At 44.7% G+C, this 16,785-nt stretch overlaps 1 protein-coding gene across 4 annotated transcripts in view; it reads right to left on the bottom strand.

The window, feature by feature from the left end:
• Window positions 1-11,714: 11,714 nt before the first annotated feature.
• Slc37a3 (solute carrier family 37 member 3) overlaps window positions 11,715-16,785 on the bottom strand; it is a 48,819-nt gene continuing 43,748 nt past the window's right edge. For all 4 annotated transcript variants that reach the window (XM_071611693.1, XM_027952160.2, XM_071611695.1 and 1 more), the window contains exon 15: window positions 11,715-15,881. In XM_071611693.1, the coding sequence (XP_071467794.1) occupies window positions 15,789-15,881 (93 nt within the window). In that variant the 3' untranslated portion in view covers window positions 11,715-15,788. The remainder of the gene's footprint in view (window positions 15,882-16,785) is intronic.

Below are 16,785 nucleotides of genomic sequence, written 5' to 3'. Positions count from 1 at the left end.
AAAGTAGGACACGCAGCGGGAGCACTGATCAGAGAGTGAGGGGGCCCAGCTGAAGGAGACGTCAGGTCTGTGACCTGTCTCGGGTCGACCAGATGACGAATGATCCATTTTTAAGCATAACATGTGTGAACTGAAGTTCCTCCAGAGGCCTCATTTGTATTTAAGAGCTTCTGGATTGTTTAAACTCCACTGATTGGAGCATTGTGACCTGGTAGAGAGATGAAGTGTTGTAAATTAAGAAGCCTAACTTGTATTAAGCTATTCTGGGCCCCATTGACAGCCATTTATCCTTGACCTCTGCGTCTGACTTAGCATTTTCTTTTCTCGGATAAAATCTTAAAATGTATATGAGGCTGATGGACCTCTGGCCTCTATTAAATCTGAAGCCTGGGAATGAGACAGCACTTGAATCCTATAGGAAATTCCCTGCTTTATTGAAAGCAACATTTGAATCTTGTGGAAGATTTCCCCACCTCTTTGTAGCCGCCTACCTGACACCCCTCCAGGACTCTTGGAGGACTGTAAGAGGCTTATGTAATCTCTTCACAGGAGAGCCATGTCCTTGGGAAAGCACGTCCTTCAGGAGTTCCCGTTAACTGGAATTTGTGTTCCGGGGGATGGAGTTTGTGTTCTTGAGGATGGTCATTCATGTTGGCTCAGAAGAAACCATTTTCTTATTTCCTCAAAGCAGAGCTGTTGTTTTCTTTTGGCACTTGGCACTGAGATTATTATTATTATTATTATTTTTTTTATGGTCCTGGGGATTGAACCCAGAGGTGCTCTACCACTGGACTACATCTCCAGTCTGCTTGTTTCTTTGTTTGTAGACAGGGACTCACTAAATTGCCCATATGGGCCTTAAACTTGACAATCCTCCTGCCTCGTCTTCCAAGTGGCTAGGATTACAGGCACGTGCCACCAGGTCAGACTGGGATGATTTTTAAACTAGTGATTGCAGGTGAAAGGGAGACAAACGTAGTGAACATAGAGCCTAGATCCACATAGAGACTCAGTTTGAAAGCAATGGCATACCCTCTCCAATCATGGCTAGTGACAGACCAGGTCCACCCATGAGATAGGGAGGCACCTGGCTGAGAAGTTATCCAAGGAGAAAAATCCAACAGCTATGATATCATTCATAAATACAATTCTGACAGAGCAAGAGAAAAAAGAAAAGAATGGGAAAAAGAAGAACTGACTGCAGATTAGGGAGGTCAGCAGAGGGGCACTGCTTAGCCCAAAAGGGCTGGGCAGGCCCCACATGTAAATGGTGAGGCTTCCCTCTCTCCAAGTGGACCTAGGGCATCATGCAGAGTAGAGAGAATGCCCTTCCAGAAAGAAGACACGGGGGCTGGGGCTGTAGCTCAGTGGTAGAGCACTTGCTTGGCACGTGTGGGGCACTGGGTTCAATTCTCAGAACCACATATAAATAAATAAAAATAAAGGTCCATCAACAACTAGAAAAAATATTGAAAAAGAAAGAAAGAAAGAAGGTACGAAGAGCCAAGTGTGGTGGCACAGGTCTGTCATCCCAGTGACTCGGGAGGCAAGAGGATCGCAAGTTCCAGGCCAGCCTCGACATCTGAGTGAGGCCCTAAACAACTTAGGGAGACCCTGTCTTAAAAATGAAAAGTACTGGAGACGGAGCTCAGTGGTAAACCACCCCTGGGTTCAATCCCCAGTACCAAAAACAAACAAAGCCGGGAAGGCTTAGCTCTGGCACGGAACAGGCCCCTCCTCCCTGACAAGCTCTGGCATCATGGGCCTCCCCTCTGCTGCGCAGGGACAGCAGGGAGAGCCCAGGGAAGGCAGGGAACTTAAGTCACGGGAGGAAGCTGCAGGAGCCCTGACTCAGCGGTCCTCAGCCGTGGGATCACGGTGGGCAGGCCTGCGGGAGATGAGTCACTGAGCGCTGTGAATGCTATTCTGAGCTCTGCCAAGGACACGGATGCTCTTGTTGGCACCCTGGCACCCTTCACAGTTCCTCTCCTTCCCCATCTGGCTGCCAAGAGACAAGTGTTGTAGGAACAGAGGATTTGGGTGTTTTTAGCCTAAGACTATCTCACTTTCTGTTCTTCCTGCTTCCTTCTCAGTTCCTGGAAGTCACTGATGAGGAACTGGGACTGAGAGCCACCTCTTTCTCAGCCTCCCAAGGCAGCCTGGGGGACAAGCCATTCCAGGGCAGGGCAGGGCAAAGCAGGGCAGGGCAGACCTGGTGAGACTTACCAAATGAATCACCTGGCCAACTTACTGGACTAAAAGGACCCAAGAAGTACATAAGCTTAAGTGCCAGATGCTGTAAGGAAGAATCAGGCTGCGACTCAGCTCTGCTGGAGCATTGGGTCAACAACTCCATCTGTCTGGCTCCTATACAGTCCATGATGACAAGCCACGGGAGCCATAGAGAGTGCTGCAGAATAAGAATGAGCCTGAGCAACGTCCTCACACTCTGCATACGCTGTGGTGTGCTGGGCCACCTGTCTTGCCATCTCCGCACACGTTCACTCTCTTCCAAGACTCATTGCTGCTTAAGAGCAACTCAGACATCACATCCCAAGTTGCTCTGATCTTCCCAGAAGCCTGGTTTCTGTACCTGTCACTGTCCTAGTCACACCCCCAACAAGCACCGATCACACGCAATGTTTAACCCGGAGGACAGTCTCCCTCCTTCTATTAGGAGCAGTTTGGGAGAAGGGACTTTCTTTAATATACACTAACAATTCCTAGTAGAATTAATGAACCCATCAAGTCTGATTCTGAGGTTCACCTTCTTTCTACTCTATATAGTCAAAAAATAGTGCAGATGACAAGATGGCAAGAAGTCATCCTCAAAAAACTCCCAGCTGACATCCTCCCTAACTGCAGGAGACTGGATGCTTTCTTCCTAGGATCAGAAACAAGACAAGGGGTCGGCTCTTAGCACTTCCATACAACAACTGGAGGCTCTAACCAGGGACATTGGGTAAGAAGTAGAAATAAAAGGCTCCCAGATTGGCACTTCTGTCTTCCCAGATGATGTGATCTTTATACAGAAAACCTTAAGTAAACCACCCAGAAATGATTATGTCAAACAAGTTCGATGGGTCACAGGCTATAAAATCAACACCAAAAACTCAGTTGCACGCTTCTATATTCTAGCATTGAGCAATTAAAAATAAAATAATTCCATTTACAGGAAAGCAAAAGGAAAAAATAGGAATGAATCCAATGAAAGAATTAACAAGACTTGTTCACTTAAAACTATGAAACATTGTGGGAAAAAAGTAAAGACCTAAATAAAGGAAAACACACCCTAGTTCATGATTAGAAGGTTTAATATTGTTAAGATGGTAATATTCCCCAAATTGATCTACAAACTTGACACAATCCCTATCAAAATCAACTGCAGAACTTGAAGCCAATTATAAAGTTCACATGAAAATTCAAGGGACTCAAGCCGGGTGTGGTGGGGCATGCCTATAATCCCGGCGAATTAGGAGGCTGAGGCAGGAGGATCACAAGTTTAAAGCCAGCCTCAGCAACTTAACGAGGCTCTAAGCAATTCAGTGAAACCCTGTCTCTAAATAAAATACAAAATAGGTCTGGGGATGTGGCTTAGTGGTAACGTGCCCTTGAGTTCAATTCCAAGTACCAAAAAAAAAAAAAAAAAGGAAAATTCAAGGGATTCAAAATCACCAAAGCAATTTTGAACAAAGCTGGGGGACTCACACTTCCTGATTTCAAAACTAACTACAAAGCTTTGTCTCAATTGTAGCAGGATGTTTGTTTATGGAGAGGGCCGAATGACAACACAAAAAAGTCTGCCATTAGATGAAGATTCTTATGACCAACAGGAGGAGGGGGCATGCCATAGCGTGCAGGGCCATAAGGGAAGCGCTAACTTCGGCCAGGAAACAGAGGGGGAGGGAAAAGCCCAGGCCAGAGCCTTTGTCTTCTGCAGGAAAAGCAAGATAGGACATACAGCACAGAATGGCTACTTGGAATAATTCTGGCTGCTTTGGGGCATAGGAGGTAACCCTAGTTCTCTGGTACCTATTCTGTGTTGATTCAGAGCTAGGGAAATATAATCTTCTCTCAATGTCCACAAGAGATACTCCTGTATATCAAAACCTGCTGATGCTTGCTCAATTCACAATAGCTAAGCTATGGAACCAACCTAGGTGCCCTTCAACAGATGAATGGATAAAGAAAATGTGGTATATATACACAATGGAGTATTATGGCATTTGGAGGTAATAGATGGAGCTGGAGAATACCATGTTAAGTGAAATAAGCCAATCCCAAAAACCAAAGGCCAAACATTCTCTCTGATATGCAGATGCTGACACACAATAAGGGCAATAGGTAGGGAAGAACAGAAGTTCCTTGGATTAGATAAAGGGAAAGGAAGGGAAAGGAGGGGGGATGAGAATGGGAAAGACAGTAGAATGAACCAGACATGACTTTCCTATGCTCATATATGAATACACGACCAGTGTAACTCCACATCATGTACAACCACAGGGATTAGAAGCTATGCTCTGTGTATCTACGTCAAAATACACTCTACTGTCATGTATATCTAAAAAGAATAAAAGAAAAAAACCTGGAGATGCTCAAGTCCCTTATATAAAATGGTGGTTTTGCATATTACCTATATGTATCCCCCCACAGATACTTTAAATTATCTCCAGATTACTTATCATACCTAATACAGTGTAAATAGTTGTTATATTGCTTAGGGAATAATGATACTAAGAAGGACTCTGTACATATTTGGTACAATTTTTTTTCAAATATGTTCCATTTATAATTGGTTGAATTCATGAATGTGGAACCCTTGGTACAGAGGGCTGACTCTGGGGGCACATATACACAACACACATACACTCTCTATACACACATACCTAATATACATATGCATATGTCCATGCAGATAGAGTCACAAATTGCATACAGTAGTCTCTGAGAATAAGAATGTGCTGCCTTATCACAAGCTAATGACCAAACTGAGTTAAGGTCTGAGGGTCACTGTCCTGGTTAGACGGGGTGTGTGTGTCAGTCAGGAGACCACTGAGGGTGTGGACTCTTGGGTTGGTTAGTTTGCCTGTGAAGGGTTCTCCTGGACCACCCTTCCGCATCTTTATGAAATGACTAGCTCTGGGAGGGGCACTCTCTCTAGTCAGTGAGGCCATGAATGACAGAACATCAAGATGACAGAATAACCAGTGGGGGGGCTGGGTTGTGGCTCAGGGATAGAGCACTTGATTGGCATGTGTGAGGCCCTGGGTTTGATCCTTGGCACCACATAAAAATAAACAAAATAAAGGTATTGTGTCCATCTACAACTAAAAAATATTTTAGTAATAAAAATTTTAGTAATAAAATAAAAATGAATCAGTGGAGTAGAGCAAGTAGATCAGGGAGAGGGAGGAGGGAAGGGAAAGAGAAGGAACTGAAGAATAAGACTGAGCAAATTCTGTTATGTGCATGTACAAATGCAGTAGAATGAATTCCACTAGTATGTGTTGCAATGCACCAATAGAAATGGTAAAAAAAAAAAAAAAAGGAATGTAAAAAATATATATATAATCCATTGGCCCTCTGATAAACAGATTCCAAAGAAATAGAGAATCTAAGAAAACACAGAACAGCCTTAAAATTATGTAAGTAAAAGGAAACCAGTCACCAAAGACCACATACTGGGATTCCTTTATATGACATGTCCAGCACAGGCAAATCCACAGATCCAGAATGGAAATCAGGGGTAGGGGACAGGGGAGAATAGACTGACTGCTAATGGGGATGGGGTTCCTTTATAGGGTGATGAAAATGTTCTAAAATTAGGTAATGGTGATGGTTGCACAACTCTGCAATGAATTGCATGCTGTAAAGGCAGAATTTATTGTATGTGAATTTTATAAAATAAAGACAAGTCAATTTTTCATCCGTGGATGAATGGATAAAGGTGATATATTCATATAATGGAGGATTTTTTATGCAATAAAAAGAAATGAAGTATTGATACATGCTTCAATGAGGATGAGCTTTGAAAACTTGCTAAGAAGGAAGCCAGTCACAAAAAGCCTCATTCTGTATAATTCTATTTATATGAAATGCTCAAAATTGGAAAATCTGCAGGGACTAAAGGTAGATTGGTAATTGCCAGGGGCTAGGGCTTAGAGGAAATGGGAAGCGACTGCTCATGTGTATGAAGTTTCTTGGGAGTCATGAAATGATGGCACAGCTCTAAATGTCCCGCAAACTATTGCACAGTTTAAACAGTGGCTTGAATGATGTGTAGGGGTTACATCTCAATAGTGTTGTCTTTATTTTTTTAAAAGACCCCCAAGGAAGAGAGGTGTTCAACATTACAAAGTAAAAGGTGGTGGAAAGGAACCGTGGCCCCTGCTTACTTTTAAGTCTCTCAGATTTTCTCACCACTGATGCGGATTCAGGTAAAACCACAGTTGATCCTGCAACAGGCCTGAGGAGCAGAACACCACCACTCAAGTACCGCTTCAAGACTCTTCTAGTTATGAGCATGGCACAGACTACAGCCCTTCAGGTAGAGGAAACTGGCTTCCAAATAAAAAACGAAAAATGAATTGGAAAAGCCAGGAAGAGGAAGAATTGGCATCATGGGGCCAGCAGGGTGCAGGAGGGGTTCGCTGTCTGGAGAGAGAAAGACATGTCAAAAATGATGGCTGAGGCTGTGAGCCTGGAGGAACAGGGAGACTATGTTGCCACCAACAATTACCGAGAACCTGGGAAGCAGGAGGATGAAGGCACAGATGTGACATGATGGAGAGAATCACTTAGTGAATAAGAATCTACACATCCAACAAGACTCAACAACCATTCAGAAACAGAGACCCTGAGAGAGTATGAGAAGCAGGTGTGTAGGCTGCCAGGAAAACACGGCCACATCACATTAAAGCATCTTCATACCCACAGGCGACTTTTTCTTTCTTGGTGCTGGGGAAGAAACCCAGGGACTCCTGCATACTAGGAAAGCCCTAAAGGCAATTTTTTTTTTTTTTAATATACCAGGGATTGAACTGGGGGCACTCAACCACTGAGCCACATCCCCAGCCCTGTTTTATATTTTATTTAGAGACAGGGTCTCACTGAGTTGCTTAGTGCCTCACCATTGCTGAGTCTGGCTTTGAACTCATGATCCTCTGGTCTCAGCCTCCAGAGCTGCTGGGATTACAAGCATGTGCCACCATGCCCAACCCTAAAGGCAATTTAAGACTGCAAAATGAATATCAAATTGGGGCTTCAGATAAAATTTTGCTAGCTGTTTGTAGGTTTTAGAAAATATGAAGTAGAACTTTCTAAAGGAAGGCCTAGAACAGAAAAAAGTATACGTTTATTGAATATTAATATTTATTGAGATAGAAATTTATTAAAGTTCTACCGCCCACTTACCAGGGCCTGAGGGAATTTTTTTAAAGTGACTAGAAGGGCTGGGGTGTAGCTCAGCGGTAGAGTGTGCTTACCATGTGCAAGGCATTTGGTTTGATCCCCAGAACCAGAAAGAAAGAAAGGACAGACTAGGGCTGCCAGATTTGTCAGAAAGCAATAGCTGGAGGAACAGATTCAATAAAATTTCAAGATTAGAGGCCTAAAAAGCTTTTCAAAGGGAAAAATGGAAGTTTTCTTCAAATAAACCAAGAGAAAATACAAATCTGTGTTGCTTCAGATAGAAGAATTGGGAATAACGGAAGAAAACACGAAGATTTTCACTCAAAGGACGATGACCTTTCAAACCCCAAGATGGCTCCCAAGGGACGCCATGTGCCCTCCAAGTACAGGTCAGTGGCCACCTGGGGACGAGGAACAGCAAGCTCCCTGTCAGCTCTTAACTCCCTGATTCAAAGCTGGATTCCAGATATGGCAGGAATAATTAATGGGGGGAAAACGAGGTGAGCCTGAGCAGTCCCTCTGTTTGAAGGGCATCTCAGCCTCCAGGGGTGTCCCAGCCGGGGTGGAGGCTGCAGAGGCGGAGGGGAAGTCCTTGAGGGTCTCCCTTTCCCACAGCCTCAATTCAGAGGCAACTTCAGAGAAAGGTGGAGAGAGCTAAGGCCAGGGAGCGGAGCCAGAGTGAAGCTGAGCAGGGACTCCGGGGACCGCAGTCTGGGAGGTGGCTTATCAGGGGAACAGGGACTGGGAGGGCAAGGAACTGGAAGGGGAAAGGAGGTGCAGAAGGAGCCAGGAGGTTTCAAAACAAGCTCCAAGATGGCTCCCATTATGAGAGCGGTAATGAAATGCAGAACAGGAGCCTGTGACCAGGACTGGGGACCGTGCTGAAAAAGCGCAGCGCGTGGGCGGGGTCTAGGGACTGCCCCACCCTCCAGCTTGGTCAAGGGGCACGAGTGGCCTGCCACACGGAAAGGGCTTCACAGGGCAACAACTATTTCCTTTTAGGGGGAAAAGGGAGGAAAATGTGTAAGTAGAAACCTCTTACAAATCAGAGCCACCGAAATCCGCAACACCCTGGAGGGCAGGCCTGGGAGGGGTGGGGGCGGGTAAGGGAGCTGGTGAGGCTGCACAGGCTGAGCCGAGCCAGACAGCGCCGGGGGACAGCACTGGCCATTCCTGTGGCCACGCCTGCCAGCTTGTTCTCCACCGGGTCCCTTTATTCTGAGATTCTTTAACGGCCTCTGATGGACTGCAGTGCTGGGCGTCGGTCCTGCTGGGAGTCAGAGATCTTCCCTTCAGTGGGGGCACAGGCTTGTTTCTTAAGAGTTCTGGTAGGGGCTGGGGTTGTGGCTCAGTGGTAGAGCGCTCAACTAGCATATGCGAGGCCCTGGGTTCGATCCTCAGCACCACATAAAAGAATTAAATAAAGATTGTGTCCAACTACAACTAAAAAATAAATTAAAAAAAAAAAAGAGAGTTCTGTTAAATGACAAATCTGGGGACTCCATAGCACCGACTCTCCAAGGGTTTGCTCACAGTCACCTCTTAGATGAACCCAACTAGTACACCAAGGACAGGAAGACCTCTTCCACCTTGGAGGGGCACCTGGGGAAGGGACCTGCCTGTGCTGGCGGTACACACTCCTTCCCTGGGCTCCGGAGCAGCTGCTCTTTGTTTTATATGGCCATGAATGTCTTCATTCTCTGGAACACAGGCAAATCACATATGCTATTCTGACGGAAATCAATCATGATAAGCCAGAGGAGGTGGCGCACACCTGTAATTCCAGCAGCTCAGGAGGCTGAGGCAGGAGGTTTGCAAACTCAAAGCAAGTCTCATTAACTTAGTTAGGTTGTAAGCAACTTAGGAAGACCTTGTCTCAAAATAAAAACTAAAAAGGGTTGGGGATGTGGCTTAGTGGTAAAGGTCCCCTGGGTTAAATCTCCAACACCAAAAAATTAAATAATTAAAATGTTAACAAAAACAAAACCCATGAGGCTACGGGTCTTGAAACCCTCCATAGTGAGCTTAGGGGGTAAAAAATGCAAAGTAAGTAAATAAATACACACACATACACAAAATCGAGGACTACAGCATCATGATGTCACTCTCTAGGCCTCAGGGATAATAACTAGTAAACAAGGTAAAGGCCTTTGAAGTCCTGGATGAAAGGTTTTACCTAAATACAATTATCCCATTAAATCCACAATATTCGTGCCAAACAGGGTGGCCTTTTATCTGCATTTTTCTAATGTTGACATTCTGAGATGACAACTTCCTTGTTCCACGGGGATAAGGGAACTGAAAGAGTTTCATTTGATTTTTCTGTTTTTTGTCTAATTTCTGAAAGGGAAAAAAGAAAAAGTTCTTTACCAGTGGGCAGTGGTAAGCAGTAAAGGCTAATGGCCTTTTAGAAGCGAGAACTCATTCAATATTAGAAAGAAGGGTGACTGAGCAGGGAGCTTGACAGAGGGGAAGGTCAGATCCCAGTAAGACACACACAGGAAAAAACTGCAGCGACTGCCTGACATGGAAGAGGGGAGAGATGACAGTGTTAGAGTTTCCTGGGTGGCAGAACCCTCCTCAGACTCAAACAGAAGGACCGGGAAGGAGGGAAGAGATACTCTGTAAAGAGGTGAACTTAGGGGAGAAAGCCACTACGGAACTGCTGGGTGCGATGGTGCAGGCCTGAAATCTCAGCAAGTCACGAGGCAGAGGCAGGAGGTTTGTAAGTTTGAGGCCAGCTTTAGCAATTTAGCAAGGCCCTAAGCAACTTAGAGAACCTGTCTCAAAACAAAAATTTGTTTAAAAAGGACTGGAGATGTAGTTCTGTGATAAAGCACACCTGGGTTCAACCTTGAGTCCAAAAAGAAAGAAAAGAAAGCCACTGCAGAGACAGGCTAAGACCCCAGAGTGAGTCCACCAGACAGGGTGGCCTGGCCACAGGGTAGGAGCTGGGGCTGCAGGAAGCTTGCACACAAAGCTCTGCAAGGCCTGGTGGCTCTGTTGGTCCTTCAGGACTGTGGCCCTGGAGGAGGTGAGAGCAGCTGCATCCCACTTTGGAAGCAGGCCCAGGGGAAGAGGCCATACAGGGCAATGGAAAACAGTTAATTCAAAGACCCGAGTGTCAATTTAGTTCTGTTCCTATCCTGTAGTAGATCAAGTGATCCTAGGCAAGGCACTCACCTTCTCTGAATCTCAGCACTTACCTGCAAACTACAGAATTACCTGACGACCCTGAGGACTGTGGTGGGTGAAACAGTGAACAGGACGGCACTGCAGAAAGATCCATACACACACAAGGCTTCGCTTCACTACTCAGGTGGTCAGGGAGAGACCACCCCACCAGGTCCAGGCAGAAGAGTCCTTTTTAAGCATACACATTTTTCAAATAATACACATTTTAACTGCCAGCACAGTGAAAAAAATCTTTTAATTATACATAAATATGTAACTATAGGTAATTATTATATTTCATACCCACATTAATGCATATATATGCTCACATATACACATGTACTTCCTTCTAAAATGCCACTTAAAGCCAGGCATGGTGGTGCACAACTGTAATCCCAGCAGTTTGAGAGGCTGAGGCAGGAGGATTGCAAGTTCAAAGCCAGCCTCAGCAATTTAGTGAGACCCTGTCTCTAAATAAAATATAAAAAGGGCTGGGGATGTAGCTCAGTGGTTAAATGCCCTGAGATCAATCCCCAGTACCAAATACATTTTTTAAATGCCACTTATTAATAACATATAATTATAGATATTGTGTAACAGATACATATATACCCATATATTAAGGAATCTGCTATCCATAGTCATGCATATATAAACCTCAGTGTTTCACACTTCATCTGACTTACCCTAGATACATGCTGAAACAAACTTTGTCACCAGAAATGCTTGGGGCAATTAAGGAAAAGAAAAAGGAGGATAACTAAGATCCAATCTAAAGGAACAAAAGAATCAAGGTGGGAAAAGTGAATGGCTGTCCTGATTAAATGTGTTCCAGGGCCTGGTGCTGACTCTGGTGAGGAAGTGACAACCAGGAACAACCAGAGAACACAATCAGGCAGTAAAACCAGTCGGCCTGGGGCAGACTGTGTGGTCTTAAGATAGGGATCACTGAGTTTCCTGCTCTCCACTGTGAGCTCTCTAGGAGAGCAGCAGAGCTGCTAAGGAGACTGTCACAGCAGAAGACATGTCTCTAAAGAAGGGTCCAAGGAGTTCCCAGAGGAGAGGCAGAACTCAACCCAGGACCAGTGAGGTTCTTGGCATGTGTAATGGAAAATAATTTCAGCACAAGCTAGGCAAAGGCATAGACAGGTTTATTTAAGGCGGCAGATACATATTTAAGGGAGAAAGTAGGCTGTCTCAAGAGTGAGGAGCAGCCCTGACTTGGTCTGGGATCCAATATTTACAGAGGGGCTGGACTAGAGGTGGATCCAGGCTGGAGCTGCACAATTTTGCACCAGCTTTCCAGCCTGGTCTCCCGCACTTTACAAGGGCATGGGCCAAAGTTTACAATGGTGTTTTCTGCATCTCAATGGCTTGATTCTGCATTTCAATGGTTGGAGGGTGTTTCCCTTAAAAATTCCTGCATACTCCTCTCTCCTCATCCTAGATCCCAATGTCACTAGGACTGGGAACCACAGCAGAGCGACTGTCTGATGGCCTGGACAGCTATTGCAGAAGGGCCTTCTCTTGTAGGAAACAAGTAAAAAAGCCATCCGCAGGGTCCAGGCCCCCACAGCCTGCTTTGCCCAGTCTCCACTCCCAGGTTCCTTCCACTTTTTCCAACAAGAGCAAGGATATCCAGGACCAACCACCAAGGCCCTCAAGCTTGGAGAAAAGAGGGTGGGGCATTAGACACCAGCAGCACCAAGTAAGCACGGAGGAAGGAAGGGCAGTGGGAGGCCTGGAGGGCTGGTTAGGAAAGGCTTGAAGGCCGAGCCTTCAAGGAAAATGAAGATTCAGGATGCTGAGAGGGAAAAGGGGTATTACAGGAAAGAGCAAGTCAGAACAAGGAGGTAAGAAAAGGGCCACTACAGTGAGTCGTGAGCTAAGCAGTCTGACTCTAGTTCACGGAGAGGCAACAGGAGACTCAGTAAAGACACAGGTGATGGAGGCTGGGTTGGGGCTCGGTGGCAGAGTGCTCGCCTGGCACGTGCGAGACGCTGGGTTCGATCCTCAGCACCACATTAAAAAAAAAAAAAAGGTATTGTGTCCAACTGCAACTAAAAAATATTTTAAAAAAGAAACAGGTGACGGCTGCACTGTGGAGAACCTCCCCCCAGGCTCCCATTCTCTGACCAAAGTTTCTGTCTCTGTTGTCTAAGGACTTTGAGTTTGGCCCAATACTAAAATTTTCTCTGTCTTTTTGTGAGTTTTGATCTGGGGAGAAGGTAAGTGGCTTTCAGATTCTTAAAAGGATTTATGATGAAAACTACTAATGCAGGCAACTGGCAGAGTAGCCTATGTAGACAGGAGACGAGCCTCGGGTAGAGAAGTTAAGACCATTTCTCTCCCTTCTGACCTTTCTTTTTTTAAAATAGTATTTTACTCTGTGTGTGTGTGTGTGTGTGTGTGTTGGTGTGGTGTTGGATGTTGAATCAAAGGCCTCGCACATGCTAGGCACTCAACCGTAGAGCCATATCCCCATTCCTTTTTATTTTGGAGGGCGGGTATCAGGGATTGAACCCTTGGGGGCTTAACCACTGAGCCACATCCCTACCCCTTTTTGTTTTTTTGAAACAGGGTCTCACTAAATTGCTGAGGATGGCTTTAAATGTGGGATCCTCCTGCTGTAGCCTCCTGAACCACTAGGATTATGGGAGTGCGCCACAGTGCCCACTTTATTTTTGAGACAGGGTGTTACTAAATTGCTAAGGTTGGCCTTGAATTTACAATCCTCCTGTCTTAGCTCCCACATTGCCGACTGCTGGGATTACAGGCATGGGACACTGTGCCCAACTTAAAATTTAATTAAAGAATTTTTCCCAGGTACAGTGGGCCACTGGTAATCCCAGATATTCAGGAAGCTAGGGCAGGAAGATCACAAATTTGAGGCTAGCCTTAGCAAGTTGGCAAGACCCTATCTCAAAATAAAAAGTTAAAAAGGGCTAGGAGGTTAGCTCAGTGATAGAGTATCCCAGGCTCAATCCCCAGCACTGTTAAAAAAAAAAAAAAAAAAACTAAATTATCATTTTTACTTGCAGAACATGAGAAACTTGGAATTTTTTTTCCCACATCCAACAATCCTTTATCTTAGTGTGTAAAAATTTCCTACTGTGCTTTACATTTTTTCAAATTATTGACAGAGAAGGCATTTTCAGATGTGCTTTCACTATGGCCTTTTCTCCCAGGGAAAAAAAAATAATAATAAGAGAATGAAGTTAACTCTTAGGCATTTCTTAAAGTGAATTCTCACCCAGATTGGCAGAACTAGAACAACAAGGAAATACACCCCTAGGGCAATACATCATTTCTTCCAAAGCTGAGCATTTATTTTATTTATAATGCCATTTCAGGTACAGCTCAGGGGGCCACAGACAGGTCAAAGAACACTCACCCACCTAAAGTTAAACTGGGTAAGAAAACACTGGCTGGCATCAGGACACAAAGATAAAACCCTGCTGCTGAGGAGCTGGGGAGAAAAAGAAACTCTCAGAGTTAAATGTGAGTAAAAGGGTCTATGAAAATAACAGGTTCATCTGGACAGTCCCTAAATTACAACTAGGCAACTTATCCAGAATAAGTAATCTTCCAGAGAGTGAGAGGGCAAGTGTTCACAGAGCCTGAGGGGAATTAGGCCCACCAGCACATAGCGGGCATCCAAGACTGGGATCCAGCACATAGCGGGCATCCAAGACCGGGCAAGGCTGGAGGATCAGCACCTGCACACCAGTGCCACTCAGTACCAGGACACTTAAGGCACAGAGCTGAGCTGGGGAGGTAGCTCAGGGTACAGTGGCTGATGACTATGCACAAGGCCCTGGGTTCAATTAAAGAAAGGGGGAGAGGGAGAGAGGGGAGAGGAGAGGGAAAGGGGAGAGGGAGAGAGGGGAGGGATGGGAGAGAGAGAGAGAAAGAGAAAATAAAATACACAGAGCTCATGGAAGAGACTTAAATAACTAAATGGATAGACATTTACTACAAAAGATGGTTTATTTCTCCTTCCTGTGTTTTGTATTTTCCTTTTATGTCAGTAAACAAGCAATAAAGTGATCAAAAATCCACATGATTAAATATCATCAAGTTCATCACACACATTTTGAAGTATAAAGCAAGAGATTGAAAAATATTTGCTAATTCAAAGCAAATTAGGTATCCCTCAAAATTGCACATTTTCCTCTTAGTTTGTTTACATAATTTAAAATACATATAGTGACCTTAAAACACCGATCAATATAGAATTCACAGCCTTGAACACATACACTACCTTCTTCTAAAGACAACACCCCTCAGACCTAGAAACCCATCAACGTGAGTCAACACCACGCTCTTCACACTTCTGGAACACTTCCAGGATTTTCCTCTAATTCTATCTTCTGCTGAGGGAACTCCAGGAACCTAGTAGTGACAGAGATCAATCCTCCAAAAATAGGGCTGAGCAGATTTGCTTCCCAGAGGGCCCTGAAGTTCTCAGACAGCAAATCTGGGGTTGAGAGCTACACAATGGAATGTTCAAGATAACTAATGTGCCTGATTGTCCTCAAAATCACAAAAGGCCTCCAGTTGTCAAAGCTAATTGTGAGTGAAGAGGCAGAACAAGTTGACAATAATTGGGAGATAGTCTGCTTCTTTAGCAAACGACGACGACTCTGAGACAGTGCCGGAGCCAACAAGCACGTGGCGCCATCTTTCCCAGCTCAGCTGGTAGAGGTGTTCTTAGTCCATGATGGGTTTGCAGCTCAACCCTGCAGGAGCTCTTTTTCAAGCTTTGATGCTTCAGAGGTGAGCACTCTCTACAAACTCGTTACCAAAGCAAAATGCAATGATCCTTTTTATTCATTATCCATGCAAACCATGCACAGCTCTCTCCTGTTCATCAGTTCTTGAGGCTGCAGTACAGGGTCCAAGGCCAATATGATACCAGGGTTAAAGGCATAAACCTCAAGGGGCCAACAGGGATGCCGGTAGATTCATCCGCCATCCAGTACATTCGTGAAACAACCATAAAAATCATCACTAGTAATTCCTATAGTGTAGAAAAGTAATGCAGTCTTCACTCCTGGCCAGTGTCCAGGGTGGCTGGCAGTGTTGAAAGAGGTCTGGTAAGCCGAGGTTATGTTGGCGCTCTTAGACAACCCCAAATGTAGTGAATTAAAAGATCTTATAGTCTCGTGTCTCCCACTGTTCTTTTTTTCTTGTGAGCACAGTCACTCACTCAATATGTGAGCTTGTCTCCTTTGCACAAGAGAGATTATTTCCCTCACTATTAATGGTGAGATAAACAGAATTGTACAACTAGTCTGTGAAGAGAAGAAAGTATTAAATATGCAGTGACAACTTACTTCAGTTAGAGCATCATGTTTTGGACATAAACAATGGGTCTGAACAATTACATTCGTTTTGATTATTTAGAAAGATAATTTTAATCTTCAGTGAATTAGAAAATGACTTCTGAAAATTACAGTTAATATCACAACATACTAAATGACATATTAGCTATCAAAAAATAACTTAAGTGAAGGATTTCCATTAGGTAGAGCAAAACACTCTTGCTGCAGCCCCAGCAAAAAGCAGGGTTTCATAGATGGAAATTGTTTTTCTACAACAGCATGACCACACCAGCAGGTTCTCCAGAAGCTACTTCCCTTGACTTAGCAGGGAGGCCAAGGATGGAACCAGTCATATGGCTCCGTCTCCAGAAGCCAGGAGGTAACTAAAAGAGAGCTCCAGAGGCTTCCTGGGGTTGCCGATCCCAGGGCTCCTCGGGCCAGACAAGAAGACAACCCCAGGTCCTAGGGTGGCTAAGGATGCCTCCAATCAGGATGGCCCAGATCTAGGGACAGGACACTACAGGCATCCTTGGAGGACAAGGCCACCACCAGACTCTCAAGTAGATCTGGCTTGTGCACTGTTCCACCAATAGTGTGGCAGAGTGTGTAACACGCCTATTCATCACTTTAAAAGCACAAGGCCTTATTTCATATTGGCTGTTTCCCAGAGAGTACAAAATCCCAGCCAAGAGTGTCTAAGGTGTAACTACTATTTCCTCCAGAGATGTTCATCATTCAGAACCTGCACACAGGACAGTGTTAATCAGATCAATGCTTCTTTTTTAACTCTATGTTGCTTGGCACACACTGTAATTTCCTTGAGAAATCTCAAATTACATTTTAGCAGATAGAGAACAACCCAGAAGAGTGCACT

The sequence above is a fragment of the Marmota flaviventris genome, chromosome 1, assembly GCF_047511675.1.
Source record: "Marmota flaviventris isolate mMarFla1 chromosome 1, mMarFla1.hap1, whole genome shotgun sequence".
Lineage (NCBI taxonomy): Eukaryota > Metazoa > Chordata > Mammalia > Rodentia > Sciuridae > Marmota > Marmota flaviventris.
Note: the sequence above shows the minus strand (reverse complement) of the source record. Positions and strands in the feature narration are given on the sequence as shown.